At 36.1% G+C, this 22,762-nt stretch overlaps 1 protein-coding gene across 6 annotated transcripts in view; it reads right to left on the bottom strand.

The window, feature by feature from the left end:
• PHTF2 (putative homeodomain transcription factor 2) overlaps positions 1-22,762 on the bottom strand; it is a gene marked incomplete at both ends in the record, with an annotated part of 44,980 nt that overhangs the window by 6,269 nt on the left and 15,949 nt on the right. For 3 of the 6 annotated variants that reach the window (XM_079549146.1, XM_079549147.1, XM_079549150.1), the window contains 11 exons: positions 406-492; positions 2,478-2,609; positions 3,592-3,864; positions 4,938-5,066; positions 6,862-7,077; positions 10,513-10,671; positions 12,638-12,839; positions 16,424-16,588; positions 17,260-17,425; positions 21,000-21,158; positions 22,160-22,229. In XM_079549146.1, coding sequence (XP_079405272.1) covers positions 406-492; positions 2,478-2,609; positions 3,592-3,864; positions 4,938-5,066; positions 6,862-7,077; positions 10,513-10,671; positions 12,638-12,839; positions 16,424-16,588; positions 17,260-17,425; positions 21,000-21,158; positions 22,160-22,229 — 1,758 coding nt within the window. The remainder of the gene's footprint in view (positions 1-405; positions 493-2,477; positions 2,610-3,591; positions 3,865-4,937; positions 5,067-6,861; positions 7,078-10,512; positions 10,672-12,637; positions 12,840-16,423; positions 16,589-17,259; positions 17,426-20,999; positions 21,159-22,159; positions 22,230-22,762) is intronic. The other 3 variants (XM_079549148.1, XM_079549149.1, XM_079549151.1) reach the window with 3 other exon arrangements.

Genomic DNA, 22,762 nt, shown 5'->3' with positions numbered 1-22,762 from the left:
CAAAAAGATATTCCACTAGAGGGCAGGCTAATACAGCCAACAAATTCATCAGCATCTTCAAATCGTAATTGTTGTTATATCCTTATGAAGCACATCTTGATGCACTGTGTTAGAAAAAACTCTTGTTTCAATTACAAAATGAACAATGAAAGAGGACAGATAAGAAACAAAAGAGTAGTAACACCATGCCAGTAATTACTGTCAGTTTCTTTGGCTATTACAGAGTGGCATACTGATAATATTCTAAAGTAAATAAATGAATGCAATGAATGGAGCTTAATCTTCTGAAAAGCTCTAATAGCCGTTACTGATTTTTCAGTGGAGTCTCTTATCTTAATAGGAACCATCACACAAAAGGCAGTCTATTTTTCAAAAAACTACTTAAGTCATGTGTGATTTCCTCACCTGTGCACAACAGATAAATACAACTGAGATAGTCAGGAGGAAGGCAGATGAAACTATTACATCGACTGAGCGCTGAGGACCTCGACGCTGAAAATAACAGAGATGCATATGTGAGTGAAAATCCACCTAACCACTGAACCACTGACGTTCAGTGCAGCCAGTTGTATTTACTTTTAGAACATAGTTTGCTCATAGCTTGCAATTTGGTAATCTGAGTACCACACAACATATAGCAATTAAAAGTACAGCTCCTAACAAATACCCCCAAAGGCATTTGAGGTAATTCAGATGCAGACAATTAAGGACAGCTATGATAAAAGAATATATACACCACTTGTTTAGTTAGCTCATTCATGATGAGAAGCAGTGAATTCACTACAGCATTGGGCTTTAATCCCGAGTATCAAACCAGTGCTAACAACACTTTGGACATCAGATTGCAATGGAATATCAAGACTTAATTTCACATAGCTCTTTGTTTCCACTACTTGCATCTTTCTAACATACAAAAATCATAGCCCTACATCACTCTCATCAAGGTACAATTCTCTCACGTGACAATTCCAAGAGAACAAGAAGGAAAACTTGGGAAACAAATACATTGTGATGAAAGATCCAATGTCACTGTACCCAGTAATTTTTTTGTTCTTAATTTCTTACTGGTATAACAAAATGTTTCCATCCACTGAACATTTTCCATGTTCTTTCTAATTAAATAATTAAGTACCCTCTGTTGCAATGAAACACGTCCAAGTCACAACACGCATCTATTTCACAACTTCATTCTCGTATGTATGTAATTAGCAGTGCGTTTGGAGAAAGTGGGAGGTGCGTATATGCAAGGTACAATCTTGGAACTTGGAAAAGAGATAGAAGGTTAATTACAGGGGAAAAAAATCAAGTACAAGTTGGTACTGCAGCAGTAAATGCTCTTATACACACAGCATTTTGCCTGCATGAAACTCAAGATGTGCACATATTTTAACTCATTTACTTACAGATGGACAAACAACCAGGTAATATGCAAGCGTAATTTGGACAAATGCTATGCCAGTACCTGGCAGTAGCACTACTGTGAGAAGGCTAAGTTCCTTAGCTGCTTGTCTCCACTCCTTCACTTATGCAAGTGCAGGCCTTATGGAGCTGCCCAGTGAACCACATATATCAGCAGATGGAGGTGAAAATGACTGCCCTTCACTGGTTATTTTTCAGTTTGTTCTGCACCTGCTTCTGACCACTGTGTGTCTGCACTTCTGTTTGCAACAACAGAATTATAGAGAAGTTTCTTATGGCATATGAAGAGGTGGAATACATAGGTGACAGCTGTGAGGAAAGAAGGCAAGACAGTCTCCACATCAATGTCAACATACATAGCTTTTAAGGCATGAGAGCTACATTCTACTGCACAAATGCTGTTCTCCTTCTTTCTTCCTACGCAGCAACACATTACAGACTAGACAGAAAAAAGCCTGCCATGATGTAGGCACCAAAGTTTCATTACCTAATGCAGAGAGAAAAATAGAAAAAAAAAAACTTGCAAGCTCAAAAAATGAGCTAGGATCATCAAAATGCTCTGGGATGAAAAGAGCACTAGAGAGCTATCACTTGAGACATCTCATTATTTCAGTTGAACAAACAGTAAAGAGATCAGAATGTCTTACAAGTCGTGGGCACAATTTCTAGCTTCGTGTGATATGCATGCACTCACAGTATAAATATGCACACAAGCTCCCTTGCTTCATAAATTCCTTGTATGTTAAGGACACAGGTGGAGCTCTTACAGTGATTTATTGCCTGTGTTTTACTACACTATACTCACCTGAGACACATCCCTGCTCTAATCACTTAACAGAAGACTTCTACTCTGAACACGGTCATACCTCATACCAAGGTGAAAAACACTCTCATCTGGCTGCTTGCTGATGCTGCTGGCCAGGAGTCGCCAAAATAAAGTGGACTGGGCACACATGCACCAGTAAGGGAACACAGAGGACAACTCAAATACCTACTTTTCATCAACAGCACATGGGACTGTTTCTATTTAAGTGGTAGCAAAAATTTACGTTACTTACCTTTAGATAGGACCTGAGAGAAAGCCACATTTTTATATTCTGTACTTTCTTCAAACGGAAGTGAGGAACCTCTGATTTTCTTGCCCTTCTGGCGGATGTTAGATGACCAAAAAGTTTAGCAAAAAGTAACCTCTGCAGGGAAGGAAAAAATAATGAAGCTGTTAAGTCATTTTTGAGGGCGCTAAAAAGAAAATGGAGAAAAAGCCTCACTTATATACCAATGTACAATGTATCAAGGTAAAGTAAAACATGCTAATTACAACACAGAAATAAGAGTCCTAAAAAGAAGAGATACACTCAACAGTTTTAAAAGTCACATTAATTTAATGAAAACCAAAATAGAACTGCAATTCCCCTTTTCAAGTTTCAGATAACAGATCTACAATGCTATTAACATTTGGGAGATAATCAAACAAGTCCATCACTTGCACTAAAGAGTGCTTAACCCAGAACTTTTTTCCAACAGAAATGGCAACTAAAGCAGTTCAATGCTTCTCTATTGTACTGAAGCCCTTCTTTTGGCTACAAGGTAAGAAAACTATTTATCTTTTTTCTTTTCCAGGCTAGAAAGTAACAACACTAGGGAGCTAGTAAGAGAGTATGAGACAGCAACATTGCCAGTCTCTGGGACAGAGGTGTCAGCAAAGCAGACAGGGCTGGGGTCTGGACCAGACTGTTTCAAATTACTCTCAAAAATGTTTTGAATGAAACACGCTGGTGAAACAATCTAGAAATTCAGAGAGCTCTTTTACCAAATTTCTTTCTTCTTGAGGAACACTGAAACAAACCGGGTCATGACTAAGAACGGGCCAATGAGCTGAGTCAGAACTATGAAATAAATGGTTTTACCTCCAAAATGCTCTTATGCAAGAAAAAAGCTTAGCTACAAGCTTAAAGGACAGTTAAATCCTTTGTATCTGGGTCATCTCCTAATCTGTAAACCCACTGAAGTATATGGAACTGTCGATCTACAAAACCTTGGGGCAACTATGAACACAAGATGAAAATATCCACAAAACCAAATAAAACATAAAATAAACAAATAAATAAAAGAAACCCCAAAACAAATTATTTGGGTTTTTTTGGACTAAACCTCTTGGTTTATTTTATGTACCTGTTTGTAAGTTCTCTCTGCTACACACAGCAGGAAAAAGAAAATCCACACTAGAGACACACGGACCACAAAACTTATAACAACCATTGAGAGAACCAGTATGTCTCCATTTGATCCAAATGCTGTAATGCAAAGTTCAGTGGCAGAATGTGCAGCTAGCTGTTCCAAATCTTTAGCTTGGGAAAGGCGAAATACAAATGGCATTAAACCCAAGACTAACGATATGATGTTTCCAAAAATCTGATAACCGATTCCTGGTATATAGCTGTTCACCTAAAAGCAAAAGAAAAAAAGCACATTGTAAAGTTTGGAACTTATCTTGTCCTTATTAATGTCACCGTTTCACTATTGCAACAGACACTTTACAATGTGTTACACAATATGAATCCTACAACCAAGCACCTTTGTAGTTCACTACTAATAAAAGGAAAGTGCTCCAGGAGCATTTAATACACAGCAACAATCACGAATAAACACCAGCAACAAAACATTGAAACGCTTCAGTGTATATCCTTGCAGTAAAAATTAATTCAACACTGAATTAGCAAAATTCAACCAATCAGACTTTGTTGTTTACATGTTGCATCTTAATCTAATAGTCTGATTGCATTCTGCTTCTAGGTTATGTGGTTTTTTAAAAGAATCAAAGCATTCACAGTGCAGTAGGATTGGAATTCTGTTGTGCTGTTATGGCTTTATCAAGGTTCACTTCTACTGTGACTGCACCCAAAACTACATTGTTTCTGAGGCAGGTACAGAGATCTGAACTTAGTTTGTGAATGCAGTGCTTTCTGACAAGTTGGAAATGTCCATATCAACTTGTCAGAATTACTGATAATTGCCATAAACTATGCTAAGATTTTACATGTAACCCTACTAAATATATGAATCATCTATGCTGAAAAACAGTATGACATCAATCATAAGGAATGCCAGGAATCAGAAGACATCCCATTCATCCTCTTTACACTTTTGTTTCCTAAAACAGAAAAGCCTTCTTCTCTAATCTGAACTTCAGCATCCAAATACTCAGATATATGTACATCTAACACAACATATTAGTTGTCCATAAGAATCAAAGAGATAAATATTCACAGCATATGCCACTGGAACAATAAAACAGAGGCTATGTTACTAAGCACCCAGCAATGCAAAAGTATTTTATTATCACACCACTCTTATTACTGATAGTTACAAGAGCTATAAGTACGAGGGCCACTCCAAAAGTAATGTCTCCTATGTTATTTTGTTGGTCCATGACATCAGAGGCAGATGTTGGTCGTGTGACAGTACAGGCAGTACTAATTTTTGAACCTAGACACAATATCTGTAAAAAGAATACTCACTCTGTTCATTATCATACCACTGATTTCAAGCACAGACATATCTGCTTTCTTGCAGTCGTTCCCCTCCCATACAATTGCACTTATTTTTTCTAGTCCTGGATTCAAACTATGGATCCAAGGCAAGTGACTCTGGGGAAGACAAACAATATATTCCATCAGTAATATCAACCTATTGTTATGTCAATGTTTCTTTGTCAGGAATACACTAACAAAAAAAAAAAAAAAAAAAAGTGCTTAGACTGACACAAATGTTGTTACATAGCATTTACTTCTCCTGCATTACTGTAAGTTAAATACTCAAAGTCCTTCACTTTTTTCCCAATAAATAGCTATTGTCTCAAGGACTCTAATCAATGTATGCTGCCCCAACAGCCAAGTAATTTCAACCTAAAGTAATGAATGCACATATTTATTTGCTCTAATCAGAGAAGAACTGAGAACTGGAAAGACCCAGAAAATGCTGAGGTAACAAGTGCTGCTGCAGCCACTTCTCGATTTCCCTCAGTCCTGTCTCACTCCTTTCAGTTACAGGCAATCAAAACTGATCTCAGCTTGCCAGGTTAACCAGCACTGTTTGAATCAAATGGAAAGGCTGGAATGGGGGGCATATTATCAAATATTTATCCTATCATTTAATAAAAGTATGTGGGGAGGGAGCGGGGGGGCAGTTATAACTTGATTTATCAGTATTTATCCGAAACCTTTCTGTGTTGCTAAGTACTCATTTGTTTCCTTTCTTTTCCATTAGAGGAAAAAAAAAAAAAAACACCTATATTGTTAACATAAATTATAGCTGCAGAAAGACTTTCTTAAACATAGATTTCCACTATTTTCCTCTAGAGGGAGTATCTACACCAGGAGCTGAAATTCAAAAATTTCACAGTCTACAATGAAACAAACCAACCAAAATATTAAACTTCAAAAAAACATGGAATACAAGCAAGAACTAAAATAAATTTTAAAAGCAAAGAGTGCAGAATCGAACTGCTGTTCCTGTTGCTTTGGGGGTGGATTTTATTGGTTGGGTTTTTTTGAGGGGGGGATACCAACAAATCCATCATTTTCAGTTCCAGTTATGAGTGAACAAGCCTATCTTTTGAGACTCTTTTTCTCAGCTATCAGTAACATCACCTCCTGTATTAAATTCCTTAGCACTGATGTAAGCAGTGCCAACATACATTGCATATTTAACAAGAAAAATATTTCACAGCAGGTAGTATGCAATTTGGTGGAAAACCCTGTAATATAAACATAACTGGTACTGACATCTGACTGTTTTTTAATCAAATGAAGACTAACACATGATCATCAGCTATTAAGTATGGACAATGGATTCTGTCCAATTAACCCAAGGCAGGCTGCAACTAAAGAGTTGCCCAACAAACACTAACATTTTCCGAAATTACTGCCCAGATGTTTCTATAGAACAGTATTAAGAAAAATAAATGATCAGCTTTAAGGTAAAAATAAAATGAAAAAAATATTTTCTCTAAAAAGAATACAGATATTATAAATGTATGAAGAACATAAAGAATACACACGTAACATGATATTACATATGTTATCTTGCTGTGTGGTTTCATATATATACACATGCATACACAAACAAAAATATTCCCTCAGATACATACATGATTCTACAACAGGAACCTTAAATCAATCAATACTTGTCCTGAACTAGAATCGTAACACAAAAATATTCTGCAGGCTATTACAATACGTTGTCATATCCTCTTCATCTGACAAATTAATTACTGAGTAGCAGAAATTCAATTTTCCTTGTTTTAAATCTACCAAATCACTTTGGCTCTGTTACTTCCATTTAATAGAGAGTTCTTTCTCCCAGGCTTCCTGAGCACATGAGAAAGCTGACGAGACTGAAGACGTACGTGCTGTAAAGTCAAAATCAGCAGATATGACCAACCTGATGAAATGGGTCATCTCTATATTCTTTCTTCACACATGGATTCATTTGAGGACTTTCCACATCCGTCTCACTAGTACAGGAAGAGTGGCACTCTGCACAGTGTAGGAGGTCCTCCCACACATCTTCAGTTTCTGATTCTGGCCTTGCACTCTCAGAATCCTGCCTGGAGCTTGAACACCGAGAACTGCAGCTAGTACCTGATTTAGGGGTATCCTGAAATTGAAATATTCATTGGAATTAATGCTGTTTTTGTACTCCATTTCCTTAACAGAAGAGTTAGTAAGTTCAAATGTAGCAAGTCCACATGCATCAGTTTTTTATGTTCCACTCATTACATTTCAAATCAGAAAGTATTATATGTTTACTGCACAGTTAGACACCATACAAGTAATAGTTCGTGGTCCTCATATTCATGGGGGATTGGTCACACAATGAAGACTCAATTCACACATATTAGGAAGAAGTAACTGTTCTACAGATTTTTAAAATTCATTAATTTAGAGCAATCATCAAGCCTGTCTCCAACTTCTGATTTAATGAGTGATAAGTTAAGTCTCCTAAAACACATTACAGCTTCATTATTTTAGTGAAAATATCGAAGATATTAAATATCGAATTAATATCGAAGATATTAAGTAAGGCTTAAAGGCATATACACTGACCTGCACTTAGTATAGAAAAGTAGAGCGAGAAAAGCCTAATTCACTAAATATTTTAAACTGATTTGCCACTTTGTCCTTCTATCCCATGTTGTTTGGTTTACCTAGTTATTAACATATCTGTCCCTCTCCAACCTGTTAGTATAGCTTTTAAAAAAATTCACAAAAGGATAAATCAGATTAAAGCAAGACTAAGGGAGTTAGAGGACAAAGACTTCCTCTTTAGCTTCATCCACAGAAACTGGGAATATGTGGAATAAAAAAAATAAGCCTGAAGTACAGTGACACAGCAGATAGGCATTTGCAGATTGTGTCTCCTTCAGGTGCAGACTCAGAATTGCACTGCCAGATTCTACTCACCGTACAGTGAGGGATTCTTTCAAAAAATGGGCAAGAAAAAAGAAGGTCCTGGAGGAAGAAGAGACAGATAATCCTAGCTATCCAAGATCCAAGGCACCCAATAGCAATGTGGACATCATTTTCCTAGTTCTAAAAGAAATGCTGGTATGCCCCGGAAGTACATTTTAAAATTATTTGCCTATAATAATCTATAAAAACACCAATTTGATTCTCAGTGTCCACTGTTAAGCTTCATGTACCTTCCCAAAGACAGTGTGTGAGCTTCTCTGAAGACAGGCATGCAATAGGTGTAGAGAGAAAGAATAACTGAGAGTATCCATACCAGTACTGGGTAGATGTGTGATCTACACAGTCATGCATAAAAAACTAATTATTTTAAAGAAAGTGTAGTTGAGAAGCAAGCATGCCTCATTATTTTTAAATTTTGTGCACTACTTACATAATAACATAGAAGAACATTACACTTGAGAGACTTAAATACCCCAGTGCATACACATACTGCAATCTAATGTTTTCTTCAGAAGAAAAGAAGACCTCTAAGCTCCTTTCAATGGTTAGATGAACCAATTTTCTGCAAGACAGGTCTTAAATGCAGTACCATCCTACTCATCACTATCATCTGCCAATTTCCATCCTTTCTTAGAGCAAAATTCCTTTTTTTCTACTACAGTTTATCTCAAGATTATGCCCAATTTTCTTCACTGAAAAACACAATTAAGAAATACTGCAGCAGGCCTATTAATTTAATATGACTTGCAATGCATTACCAGCTGAAGAAGAGTTACTTGTTCTTCCTGGAAACCATGCTTCATATACTTTATGCAATCTATTTTGTAAAGAAATACATAGCAGAAGTTTGCTCCAAGCTCTTTTTAGTGAAATGATAGAACTCCAATACCAAAGATAATATCCAAAATATTGATTCTTTATAGAACATGGTCAGTACAGGGTGCTAAGTCTCGAACTGAATGAAGCAAGAAGATTAAAATGCGATACCTCAAACAACAACTGACAAGCAAACATCAAAATAAGGGAAAACAGGACAGAAGCTGAAAGCACTGTCTTATTTATATATATTTTTATATATATGCATATACACACATACACTTACACTTATATGTATATATTACATATACATATATATATATACACACTTATTTTTTAAAATACAAAGAAAGCTTTCAGTTTTCAAAACTACTGTTTCATTTCCTTTGTAAACACGTTGAGGGAAAAGAGCTGCTAACAACACAGAAAAGCTTCCTGTTCCATGGCATCAATTACAAAGATAGGGGGAAAAAGTGTGAATTATTACTACACACAGAATAAATTCATGTTTTTTGAATTTCTGAAGGTATCTACACACAGTCCTCCCAAGACAACATTTTAGAATTTTACAGCTCTGAGGCACCTTTTGGAAAAGAAAACAAATTTAAGATGGAAAAAAAAATCATCTGCAATCACATCTGTCCAGCTGCACTAGAATGCAGTCAAGAGACATTTTCTGCAATATGAAACATTTCCAAGTATTACCATGTTCAGAAAGTCTAAACTAAACATACATAGGACATCACACAGTTAAAAATGAATCAGTCTTCTAGATCTCTCAATCTGAAGTTTGTGATAAGCAAATTATAGAAAAACAGTGAATGCTTTTATGCAAAATATAGACCTCAAAACTTTGTAGTTATTATCAGAGAAAGCAGCATTATATGAACCCTTCTAAGAAGGCATTATTTATATCAAGTGGAAGGCTTGCTTATGATGCTCTGCCTGTTAGAGCCACCCACAAGCACACTCCTGTCAGAACCAAAATTACTCTGCACATTCTTTTCTCATAGTCCTAGTTGGGAAAAAAAAAAGGAGGGGGGGAGAGGGGCAAGTACAGTTGTTAAAAAGAAAAAACACTGCAAAAACCTCAAAGTTTTGTTTATCTTTTAAGTTGCATACCATCAGCAAAAAGAGCGGAAATCCTTTAGAATTAAGAGAAAAAAAAAAAGCCCTCCCTCACTTCTGTCTTTCAGTATCTGAACCCTTACAACTAATGACTCTACTAATACGGAATTGCTGCCTTCCTCCTCTTAGCTCTGATGTTAGTAAATCTCTTAAAATTTCAGGTTTTTGTTGCAATGTAACACTAACAATTTTGTTGAGATTTCATGACAATATTTTAATTGCTTTCAACATGAAGGAATGAAAAAACAGGCAAACTATCAGATGACTTCACAAGAAGGTTGATGAATCGAAAATACGATGTAAATGGAGAAAAGCAGCAGCACTAGTATGATGAAAATGCTACTACTGCCAACTAGTGCTGTTTCTGTAACGAATCACATTTTCAAAAGAGATACCTGCTATCAAAAGATAGCAATAGAGCTAACTGAAATCTGTTGCAAGATGTATAAGATATATCAAAGGATCTTAACAACAAATTGAAAAAATTGACAAAGCTCAGCTGAATAAAAACCTCACAGTTCAAACTCTGTTATACAAAAAGGAATCCCTCTCCTTCACTAACATGGCTTCAATTTAACATAATCCTAAAACACAGTATGGGAGAAAAAAAAAAAATACTCAACAAGCCTAGAGCTTCAGTCAAATTACATAAAAGTGGCAACAGAAGAATAGATACCTCCAAAGGATAGTGTTTCTTGTAATGGTGAGATTTTCTGTTTCGAAGAGCGCCATCACTAGAAGTGCGTTCTACACTGCGGCGTAAAGAGTACCCGGTTTCAGGCCCCTCCTCACTAGAAACTTCATCTGATAAATTGGTCACAGTCCTGTGAGTCTCCTAGTGCAAGAAGTAGTGTATTAGTAAGACTTACACTCATACTTACCGATTATAAACTATTACAATCAAATTTCTTTCTGCAATGTTATGTATGCCTCGTTAAAGTAAATATTGCATTTTCAATTGTAAGAAGTGATACAGCAGATATTACAAAATAAAACTGTAGTATCAAAATAAACAGTTCTCAGACAATGAGTAGCTAGTTCACATTTAGCTCATGACCGCTGGCATTCACATTTTGAAGGCCTAAATGCAGGATATCCAAAAAGGTTGAGAAAATAAATTTGTGATAGCAGTCACGCTTAATTATCAATACATACGGTATAAAGTCAGCATTTACCTCTTTCAGTTACAAAACATCACAAGGTTTGTTTGTGAAAGGAAGATAACAAATTTATCACACTATTTCCCTGATTTTAAACTGAAGTGAAACCAGACCTGACAGTAAAAGGAAGAAGAGAGCGCATAGAAGATTGGTCAGCTGTCAGAAACTTTCTGTATACTCTCATTTATTATGACACCACTGCATACAACCCTGCAAAATTTCCTGCAGAGTTGCACAGTCATCAGTGAAATGACAGACGATCCCTTCACCCCTGCGATTCAGGCATCTATTTTTCTTCCATAATGAGCTCTGGCTTCTGAGATGCTTCAGTGTCAACTCATCTCACTTTCTTAACAGATGAGCTGCATAGAGGGAGGGTCATGCAGAATACAGCCTGTGGTGGCTTATCTACTATTTTTCAAGGTGGCAACAAAATGTATATATTATGCTTTGGAGTTAGAGATGAGGAGTCTATTCTAGCCTCTGACAGCTTCTCTTTAATGCAAACATGTATACAACATGATGCTAAGCATGTAGAAAACTCATCACTAAAACCCTTAAAAAAATCATCATTTGTTGAATTTCATCAAGAATGCAAAATGCTTGGAATGAATGTCTTCAATGAAGACAACTGAATCACAGTAAATGAATCACAGTTTCAACTGTTGCTGCTGAGCAGACCAAAAGACTGAGGTTACTGCCCTGAGATGAACTTCATCACACCCATTCTGACTTAATCATACAGATATTTATTGGGGTTGTTAAATACGTTGGCTATGAAATCCCCCCACAGAATGTCTTTCCTTTATAAAGATGTATAGGCATATACTTCCAGCAGAATAACCTTTCCCTTTGATTTTATCATGAAAAACAACATTGCAATAATTGATCAATGATTATATATACTATTGAGCCAAAGTCAAGTAAGAGAGCAGTAATGGCAGTCATTAGAAGGCAAATGATAATGGAGCCAGGAAAAAAAACTTTGGAAAATCTATTCTATAGAACCGCAAGATGAAAACAGTATATCCAGGAGATAAACAAGTCCAGAAAGAAAAGTTCTCCTTTCCTTCATAACCATTTATTCTGCTTCCATCTCATCCTTATTTCTCGCTTCAGGAAGCTATGTCTATTTTACTGAGAGAAAAATTGTCCTTTCCTCCTCTTCTATGAGGACAAACCAAAAGAAAAGATGATTCCTGATTCATAGGTAAAAGCTCAGAATAAACTCAAAATTACAAATTGCAATAATATGAAATTTGTTCCATTCTGGCACAAAGACGGGCCTATGTACACCAAGAGCGTCAAAGAGGCAATAAAGAGTAAAGTGTGTTGTTCAGCTGTACTGAAAAAAAGATACAAGTGACAGCACATGAAATTGTGCACTGAATTACTGAAGAGCAAAGAATGTTTAGATGTCAGCCAGTAAGGGGCCTCTGACAAGAAAAAGGAAAGGCTACATATAAAAGGAATGACATCAGAAGACTTAACATGATTTTGGCCACAGCACTCTAAGCTTAATTTCATTTAAAATACTTTTAAGGATAACATAAATGAGAATACACCAACAGCATCACACAAATACAGCCTGCATATCACCAAACAAACTGTCCTGCTCTGAAAGCAACATGGCACACTTACCTTGTGATGACTGGGGGTGCTGAAGGTCTCTCTCACGGTTGTGGTGCTCCAGCCCGACTCCTCTGGCTTAATCACCTCACAGAGACGCTCCTGGGCCTGTGCACATTCTTCACTGCTTTTACCTGTCTTTTTCCCATCAAGGGACACGTAGCCATTATCAGTCTCAGTGGATTTATCTATTGAGTTTTTCGCTTTCTTAGATCTATATTTGAAACAAATGTAAGCATTAATTTAATGATTTTTTTCCAGACTAAGTCCTGTTCACCCTTTTCAACCCATGTTTTAGTTTTATTAAGATGAACACAAACAAGTAAAAAGATATTAACAGCTGATGAAATGTTTGTAAGCTTATTTTTAAGCTTCTAATTAATACTCACTATTCTTTCCTATAAACATTATAAAAGAAACAGTGTCCAAAAGAAAACTATATTATTAGGCACAGAGAGAAAAGGAAACCCATGTTTTGCAACTAAACATCACAGTATCTTTGGCAACAGAAGAACCAGAAGCCCAAATACAAATGAGAGTTGTTTGTTTTATTCTTAAAAAAAAAAAAAAAGTTAAAATGTTATTAACTCAAAGCAAATGTGCCATTCATTTCTTACAGCTGTGAGCGTGCTCTGTTAGTACTTTCTGACCGTGTTTGTTTAAATTCACTCTGCATACTGACAAGTCTGCTAACCAGAATGTGAGTTATGCTTTCCCATATATGCAGTAACACCCCAGTGACATAATTCAATAGTATCTAACAAACACAGTAATTAAGCTTGTTTTTAAATAACAAACCTATCAATTATGCTTAAGTATTATTATTCTTATGAGAAGTCTAATACCAATCTATCATCTTCCATAACACTGTCTAAAAGTCAAGGCCACTATCTAATCAGTAGATGTAGTAGCAAGAATATCTAATGCCACAAAAAAAAAAAAAAAAAAAAAAAAAAAAAAAAAAAAGCCTTTCAAAAGCAGAAGTTAGGAAGATTGCATTTCTAAATTGGAAAGTATTGTTGATGAAGGAATGAAAATGGAATAGCAGCTTTCTGCCTTACTGACAGAGTTCACAATAAAGCAGAATTTCACTTTGGCTTCCGTATTTCAAAATAAATAACAAGGAAAATCTTTACCCAGAAAGCAATAAAATCTGGTGTGTTCAGTAATTCCCAGAACACTTCTGGGGAAAAAAAAAAGAAAAAAGAAAAAAAAGTAGTAGTATTATAAATGAAGACTTTATTCTTTACATTTATAAAACAAAAGAACCACAGAACCACTAAACACAGACTTGATGAAACTATCAAGAATCTAATCTACTCTTTTGCTTCTGTAGGGAAACAAGCATTGCCCTTCTTCAGGAAGCTCTGTAGGAACTTGAATTGCACAGCAGATTAAATTCCTCCCTAATACGTACATCATATGAACTGGGACAGCTGGTTTACATTGTTCCTAAGATAAGGTATTCCATATACACAGGGAAGACCCACCAGCTAGGGTAGAAAATCCAAAAAGGATTATTTTATATATATATATATATATATATATATATATATATATATAAAAATAATATATAAATTATAATTAATTATTTATTAATATATAATTAATTATTATAATTAATTAATTATATATATATATATATAAATTAATCTGCAAGACTATGGACAAAGTAACAAGCAGAAAAGGCAGTTACTGAGACTTTTCATCCCTCTTTATCTTCTTTAGTCTCATTCCACCTTCCACCTTCAAGCATTCCAGGAGAAACATTAAACGGCATTTTTTAATTATTATTTTTTTAAAAAGCAGCAACTGCTACTCCGCTTCCCTTGTAGAAAGCTATAGAACTTTCCCTTATCTAGTTCCAAAATTCTTTATTGATTTTATTTCTAAATAAGTGAGTAGTACTTTTTTTTTTTTAAGAGGAAGTTTTTCACACAGAGGGTGGTGATGCACTGGAACAGGTTGCCCAAGGAGGCTGTGGATGCCCCATCCCTGGAGACATTCAAGGCCAGGCTGGATGTGGCTCTGGGCAGCCTGGTCTGGTGGTTGGTGACCCTGCACATAGCAGGGGAATTGAAACTAGATGATCATTGTGGTTCTTTTCAACCTGGGCCGTTCTATGATTCTATGATTCCATTCTATGATTCTAAAATCAGCTGAAATACTTTTGGCAGTTTTTACATATTTGCATGGATCAGATTTTATTATAAGCTTATAAAGAAGAGACAGCAAGATACTTTATCATGGGCTCTGTGGAGCAGATTGCAAGCCTCTTCCTGTCTGCAGATTAGCAATGCGCCAGCTTGCATACAAACACAGTTTTTATTTTCAAAATCCATAAAGATGATAATTTAAGACAGTACTGAGGCTTTGGGCAATCAGCTCAAACTACTATCAAAAAACTCTCCTAACTCATCTAAGCTGCAAAGCTTTTTAGAAGTTAAAGATTTCCACAACTGGAGTAAGGACAAATTCCTGGCACTGGGGTTTCACAAGAACATCTTCAGCAACATCACAATCTCAAGCCAGTTAGCCCATGCTCTCCATGTTGCATTCCTGCTTCCTCATTCCCAGTCCCACTTTGCAAATAAAAATATCTGCATGACTTTGGAAAGGAAAAATTACATGATGAAACTACTGTGAGGAAAAAAAAAAAAAAAAGGTTATTTTTCATCTGGATAAGCTGCCATGGTTCATTCTCAGACGTACAAACCTCTGCAGCTGAAGAGTGACTAAAGGCTGCTTATAGCATTCTCAGTCACACCAAGGAAGTGAAGAAGGCAAGGAAGAAAGTGAGTCTTCCCACAATCCTCAACAGTCCAACAATACTGATTGAAAATCAGTATCTTCACTGAGCAGATAATGTTCAAAAGTTTACAAGATCACACTCCAAATGTACCAGAAAGAAATACACAGAGACCGATTTAGATGTGGTGTTACACAAAGAACAGCTGTGGTGTCTATTACTATTGCTCACAGTTTGTTAAAACCAGCTTAAACTACACACAGAAAGACCAAATTAACTTCTGCAGCATTCTTAGATATTTTTAAAATTTTTCCAGATTTTTTATTTCCAGAATGTAATGTAACACAAGGTAAAGCTTTACCAGAGGTTAAGTGCACGAATCACGAATACAACAGACACATTAGTGTTGCAATATTTAAGATGCAGCATGCAGAACAAAACAATGTAGTAACTTGCAGTATCCCTTTTCTTCACTTTGTACCAGTTCATATGCATGTATTCAACTTTACTAATAAATGCTGATGTGTAGCACTCTGAAATATAACAAGCTGAAATGCTTCTTCCAGTCATTAGAAAATGTATCTTCATAGCTCACTGACAGATTAAATGCCATGCTTGAGTCCTGAAGGTTTTTCCTTCAGAAAAATGTGTAATTTGATGACAGTGATGGCCATCTATGCGCATTCTCTCCATGTAATTATCAAGTAATGCAACCAACTAAAATGTAAAAGTAAAATTTTCTCATTGGATTAAAATTGAAAAACCAAGCTAGTTTATTCCTGATACATTACAAAGTGTAATCCTACAATTATAATAAAATCAGCCAAAGTCACTTTGCATTTCTACAGTTATTTCATCAGCAATTTCATCAGCAATTTCAGAAGTCAAAAAACAAGAGGTTAATGCATGTTCAAACACTGAGCTGAGTTTACTATTAAGTTTTTGTCAATTTATTTTTTGTTCTTATCTAATCAGCAGATTAATGTTTACTTCTCTGGAAAAGGGATAGTGCATATCTCACACATATGTAGCCTTGAATAAATACAAACCCTGATAAAAAGAAAGCGGCATGCCAGATATCTCTGAAGACAGCGCCAATACTGTAAGAGGTGCTTGTACCGTAGCTCTGCACTGTTCCCTCCTGTGTGTTATCTGTGGTACTAGAGCCATCTCCTTCCCTATGTACTTCCAAATGTGCTGCTTTCCTTAATTTCCTTCATCAGAAGAGATTAAAATTGGAAGGTAGCTTTATAAGTGCAATCTACTACTTCTATAACGTGTTCAGCAGTTTTAGACATGCAAAAACAAGCAAAATTTCAAGACGTTGCTTAAGGTTTATCGTGTTGATTTAACAAACTCCATTTAAAAAAACTAAGATAACAGTTACTCATCGTCTTAACATTAAATACAAGATAAGATAAATTTCATCTCTGAGGCTAAAAACTGCAAAATTTCTCTATTGCAGGTCTTCCCACTGTAACGGGACAGTTCACTGTAGCAAACCATATACACTGAAGTGCTGGAAGACTTTCAGGTCTATGCTTCCAGTACCTCCTTTAACACACTTCTCACAGATTGCTGGTCAGTACTGCACAGAGTTCTAAAGCAAAACTTGCAGTAATATGTCACTCCATCAGTATTCAGTCACAAGCTCTTTTGAGGCAAAAACATCAGATTTAATGTATTAAAAAAAACAGTGCACAAATTAGTAAATGCACAAATGTTAGAGCACTAACCAAGCACCCATTTTAAAGTTTCAGATAAAAATGGAGCTTCAATTTCTCATCCCTTGTGAAGCAGAGACTGTAAATCCCTACAACTTTATGCATATTCTTCAGAATAGTTCAACAAACCTAAATGATAAGTACTTTAATACAGACTATACCTTCTTCTTTTAACCCCTGTGCTGGGAGGAGGCTTAGGGGTTCGTGTTGAAACAATCTGACAGTGTACAGTTCCAAGTAGCAACATGAGCCATACTGGCCCAATTACTTCAGTCAGAGGTATATTATGTGGGCTCTGGGCTGTACAGAATAACACTACAGCAGCAACTGGAAAAGAAGGAAGATGAAGTTGAGTCCAATACTTGAAATGTCTGGGATGGCCAACTTATTATATGACTTATCTTAAAATGAGAAGCAGTTACATGTAGTTCTTTACCAGCATTTTAAACCAAGCCTGAAATTCAGAGCATGGAATAACAATTACAATAAAATGAAAGACAGTAATCAGGATTTGAATACTTGACTTATCTTCATGCTCATGTATTCTTGTGATATTATAAATATTGCTCAAAAAATGGTAGCAGAATGAAGGGCGGAGGGGAAGGCATTTGCAAAGCTAGGTATGACAGGAAGTAAATTTATATTAAGATGACAATTTAGTAGGAGGAAAAAAAAAAAAACAAAATCAAGCAACAAATGCTATGCTTCAATCAATTGAGATAAATTTAGTCCTTTATCACTTGAAACCAACACAGCACAATCCAACAAGTCAGGTGAGCACAGGAGACATCACACAAGGAGCTGGTTTCCCTGACGGGCTGTATCCCTCCACTTTGTAGATGCTTAACACCATGCTGGACATTGCCCTGATCAGCCCATGGCAGCTAATGACACTCCGAGCAGAGGTGGCCTGGGTGACCCCTGGAGGTGCCTGCCAAGCTCAGCTAACTTGCGACTGGTGAAATCAAACATCTATTTCAACGCAGACTAGTGACGAGAAACTCTTAATACTCTAGCTGAAAGAATTTTGAACTTCATATTCCATTCAAAAGACAAAATTTCCCATACACTTGTGTATAAATTTTCTAATAACAAGAAAAACTCAAAGACAAACTATGTACATTACAAGGTAGTCCAGCTGAAGTGACCAGGACTCCAACTAGCATTTGTGCTTGGAAAAGTGGCAGCTTCCTCTTCACAGAAACTTAGAATCAGTACGGTTGGAAAAGACCTCTGGGATCATCAAGTCCAACCATCAACCCATCATTACTTGTTAAACTTATAAACCCTATAACCTGCTTCTCATACACAGACAACACCCACAGAGCTCTTCCTACTCCTGTTAGAACAGCCCAATCACTTCTACAACTTAGAAAAGCTTTTAGAAGCTTTAGGTCAGTAACAACATCTTTCTCTAAATGAGTTCATCTGAGTTTCTCAAACACACAGATTCATATGGTATAAACAAATAACCAGCTTTGATTCCTACTATGCAATTTGTGTAAGTATACCGATCTGAGTACAACAAGCTTCACAGACCCACTTGAAATGATTTTCAGGATACGTCTCCACAAAATCATTTCAAACTTCACTATAGATTTCAGAAAACATGAGTCTATAGACTGCACACCCCTACCATGACAGAGATTAACAAAACATTACCTACCTCCCAATCCTTTCAGTAACACAGGAAGGAAATACACAAATTTCTGCACAACATGCCAACATGCTGTAGTTCAAACTACCACAGAACTGCTCCTACCAACAGCTTAGGCTTCAAACAAAATTTCTCCTACCAGATTCAATTATTTCTTTCCTCATTTATTACATCTGGACTGGTATTTTCCTAAATGACAGTGCTGTATTTTGTGAAACAAATAGAATGATTTCATGTAGAGCCAAAAAAGCTGTCTCAAAGCAGGCAACTACATTTCAAAGACCAAACCATTTATTTTTTAGCACTAAAAGCTTTGAAATAGTTGTATCACCAAGAATTTTAAAAATGCATACATACATATATATGTATCTCGCCAAAATAAATTTATAACTGCTATGAATACTCACATTTCTTGTTTCATACTAAAATACACAGTATGAGATACACACTGATTTCACAAATCAGTTTTCATACTAGAATATAGAAACATTTTAAAAGTAAAAATGAGGTAGTGGTATAACCTAAATGGATATGGAATCAGAAGAAAAAAATTTTTACTTCCACCTTAACTTACCAGCCTGTTCAATGACCTTGAACAGAAACATTTCCCTGTTTCTCTTTCTCTTATCACAGTTTTCTAATCATAATTTATTATGAAGTAAACAAATGTAAATAAAATCTGGAGTTTTAATCTACAGTCAGGGAAAAAATTCTTTCCTTTACTGTTACTATTTAGCATAGTATACTCACAGGCTAATATATGCAATAATAATTCTTAAGCACATACCTAAGAATTTGGGATAGGGAAAGTTTTTGACAGCCTACATGAATGTTATCAACTCTTTGAAAGGGCTGATAACTGCAGAATGAGGGGAAATGGTTTTAAGTTGAGAGAGGGGAGTTTTAGGTTGGACATCAGGGGGAAATTCTTTACAGAGAGAGTGGTGAGATGCTGGAACAGGCTGCCCAGAGGGGTTGTGGGTGCCCTGTCCCTGGAGGGGTTCAAAGCCAGATTGGGTGGGGCCCTGGGCAGCCTGGTCTGGTATTAAATGTGGAGGTTGGTGGCCCTGCATGTGGCAGGGGGGTTGGAGATTCATGATCCTTGAGGTCTCTTCCAACCCTGGCCATTCTGTGATTCTGTGAATGTCAACATATTTCAAGTTTGGGGGCATCATCACTGTGGAACAAATTCTATAGCTGCTAACATCAAACAAGAGGTATTATATTTTTATTTTCTAATTTTAGATACAATTTCCAAATGATACAGAAATTCATAACTGTGAGGACTGCACAGGTAACTGAAAAGGTAATTATCATATTTTAATTGGATTTCAGTAGATAACTTATCAGTCATTTAGTTTTTCAGTGCTTAAACTGCTCTCAACTTGCATTAAGCTTCTGATTTGTTTTTTGTTGTGCGTGCTTCCAATACACTCATTTTCTTACTGACTTTCACACTGTTAGATACTGACTCATTACATTACATTCTTTCTTCTCTAATTTTCCTCTTTTATACTACATATAATTAAGAGGAGCAAAGGCTTCGATTACTGGAACTGGTGATTCATCATCCTTTTTAAAAGCTGAGAATTTCCTTCTGTTTATTATAAAATGACTTTGCACAACTGTTAATCTAGGAAGTGTAAAATTAAGATGCATACTCCCTTCATATACAATGGAAAAGTTAGCAGAAGCATATAGGACAGTAAGTAATAGATTTGTCAGTCATCCAGAAGCATGGCTGAGGTATGACTGAAATATGAGCTTAAAGTTTACTGCCTCTGATGTGACAAGATAACCCATGGAAGAACTGAAAATTGATCACACATCATCCAGTGGGCTGTGCAAGATGCATAATGGCAGGTTCAGCATCCTTTGCAGACCAAGAGCTCTTATCAAGAAGCACAAATAACAGGACTAATCCTAATCCAGAAAATCAAAGGTTTCTCAGGTGACTCTCAGTCTTGAAATCAATTAGTCCTAGAAACCTAAATCATATACAGAGATGCCAAAGTAACAAGAGTGCTAAGTGCTGAAGAAAACCTGCGAGGAGATGCTCAAATTTTCCAAATGTCCCCTTTATATAATTGTAAAAGAGGAACTAATCATAAGACACTTTTGCAATCTATTCCAGCATACATTAGAAAGAGTTTTAACAGTATTAAGTGAACAAAGCAACATATTGAAGTAGTAATGGTTAAATTAAGGCATTCAGTCGAAGCTGATCCTATAACCCAATTCTACCTTGAAGAAGGTAAAGAACAAGCAGCCAAAAAAAGATGACTCTCGATGTCACTTGTAGCCACCACCTGTAGAAGAATGGAAAGAAAACAACTCTCACGATTCCTTTGCGGGTCAGAGATGTCCAAGGACTTTCGGGTTTTGCTTTAGCAAAAGCAGATCCTTAAAAAAGAAAAAAAAAAGAGAAAAAGAATGTATTTCATCTTATGACTAATAATAAATTGAGATGCTAAGTAGCTATAGACAGAAGATCAGTAATTAAATGTAATTATACATAGTTCTAAATGCATCTACGTTGATGGTAATCAACATAGAGCACTGCTGTAGCCAGGAAAGTGGAATACAGTTGAGAAATGTGCAGCTGTATCAGTCAAACTGATGACTAGCTCTAGGAGAAGGGAAGCTACCTAAAGACTAATTCATCTGTCTCTTCTTCTATACCATTTTTCATCTCACTCATTCACACACTCTTTCTTCATACCCTTCCATTACTTTCCCTTCTTGCTTCCTGCAAATTCCCACTTCTCTGGCACCTAGAAAACTGTCTAGTATTTGCTTAGAGCTATGGCTCTGAGAGAGTCTGTGTATCCATGTCACCCACAACTGGAGCGTGCACATGTGCATAAGCAACTCCATGACTGCTAGCAAAGACCAAGGATTCTGCTAATTCTAGATCTGAATTCAACAAGCACTACAGGAATGTATTTTCGAGGACAAGCTGGCTGCTGGGATCATGGAAAAATAATCTAGATAACATTTTCCCCAGGCTTCGTGAGGTATGAGGAAAATTAAATAAAGATCAAATAAAGATTAAATACTTCTTGAGAAGTCTTACATCACTTTGACCTTCTCTTGTTGCTTTGCTCTTGAAAATGTGTAAGAAACATTTAATGCCTATATAACTGTTACTCTTCCAAAATTTTAACATAATCTTTCCCCAAGCCATCAGAAGATTTGAAAGAAGTCTGGAAGTATGGAAATAGGAGACTGCTGAACTGATAATGCTCCAACTATCATCCATAGAAATCCACTGATTTCTTTTTTTCAAAACCTAGGTCTACTCAAAACTTAAATCCAGTTTTTTGAGCCTTCAGCTTATAACAAGACAGACTGGTAGTTCATTTAATTCTGAGAAATCTGGCTTCTTCTAGCTCAAGACTTACCTCGTACAAGGTCAACATCTATGAGGTCTGGTTTTACATGTCCTGTTTTCTTTGGTTTGTTTCTCAAACCCTGAAATACGCAAATATTGAACATCAGCAGAATACAGTGATGTGATAATAATGATATGGTCAGTAATTGTGTTTAACCTATACCGTTCTTAACAACTCAGACAAAAGTCAACTTCAGAGATTTAAAGTACTATAAAACATTCTGAGGTACACGGCACCATTCAATGCCTTTTTCACACTTGACAATCTTAACAAAACCTGAACAATTACTGACCCAACTACATAGATCCAAAATGTTGTTAAGCACTGAGCACACATTCCCCATGGCTTCGGGTTATACAGACAAAATCTGCACACACTTGCAACAATTAGTAGTACATTCGTATTAGGTTTCCAGAGCTTTTTTTAAAAAAATTACTTTCCTGAATCTTTTCTCCTTTGATATCTAATTAAACTTTATCAAATGCTCATATTAGAACTCCTCAATTCTAAAACTAAACAGCAAATCACACTGTAATGTGTGCCACTAATCAACAGCAAATCAAAAGCCACTAATCAACAGCAAGTTCTGCTGTCAGAAGTCCAAATTCTAGA

The sequence above is a fragment of the Tetrao urogallus genome (genome assembly GCF_951394365.1).
Source record: "Tetrao urogallus genome assembly, chromosome: 1".
In the NCBI taxonomy this organism is placed as follows: domain Eukaryota; kingdom Metazoa; phylum Chordata; class Aves; order Galliformes; family Phasianidae; genus Tetrao; species Tetrao urogallus.
Note: the sequence above shows the minus strand (reverse complement) of the source record. Positions and strands in the feature narration are given on the sequence as shown.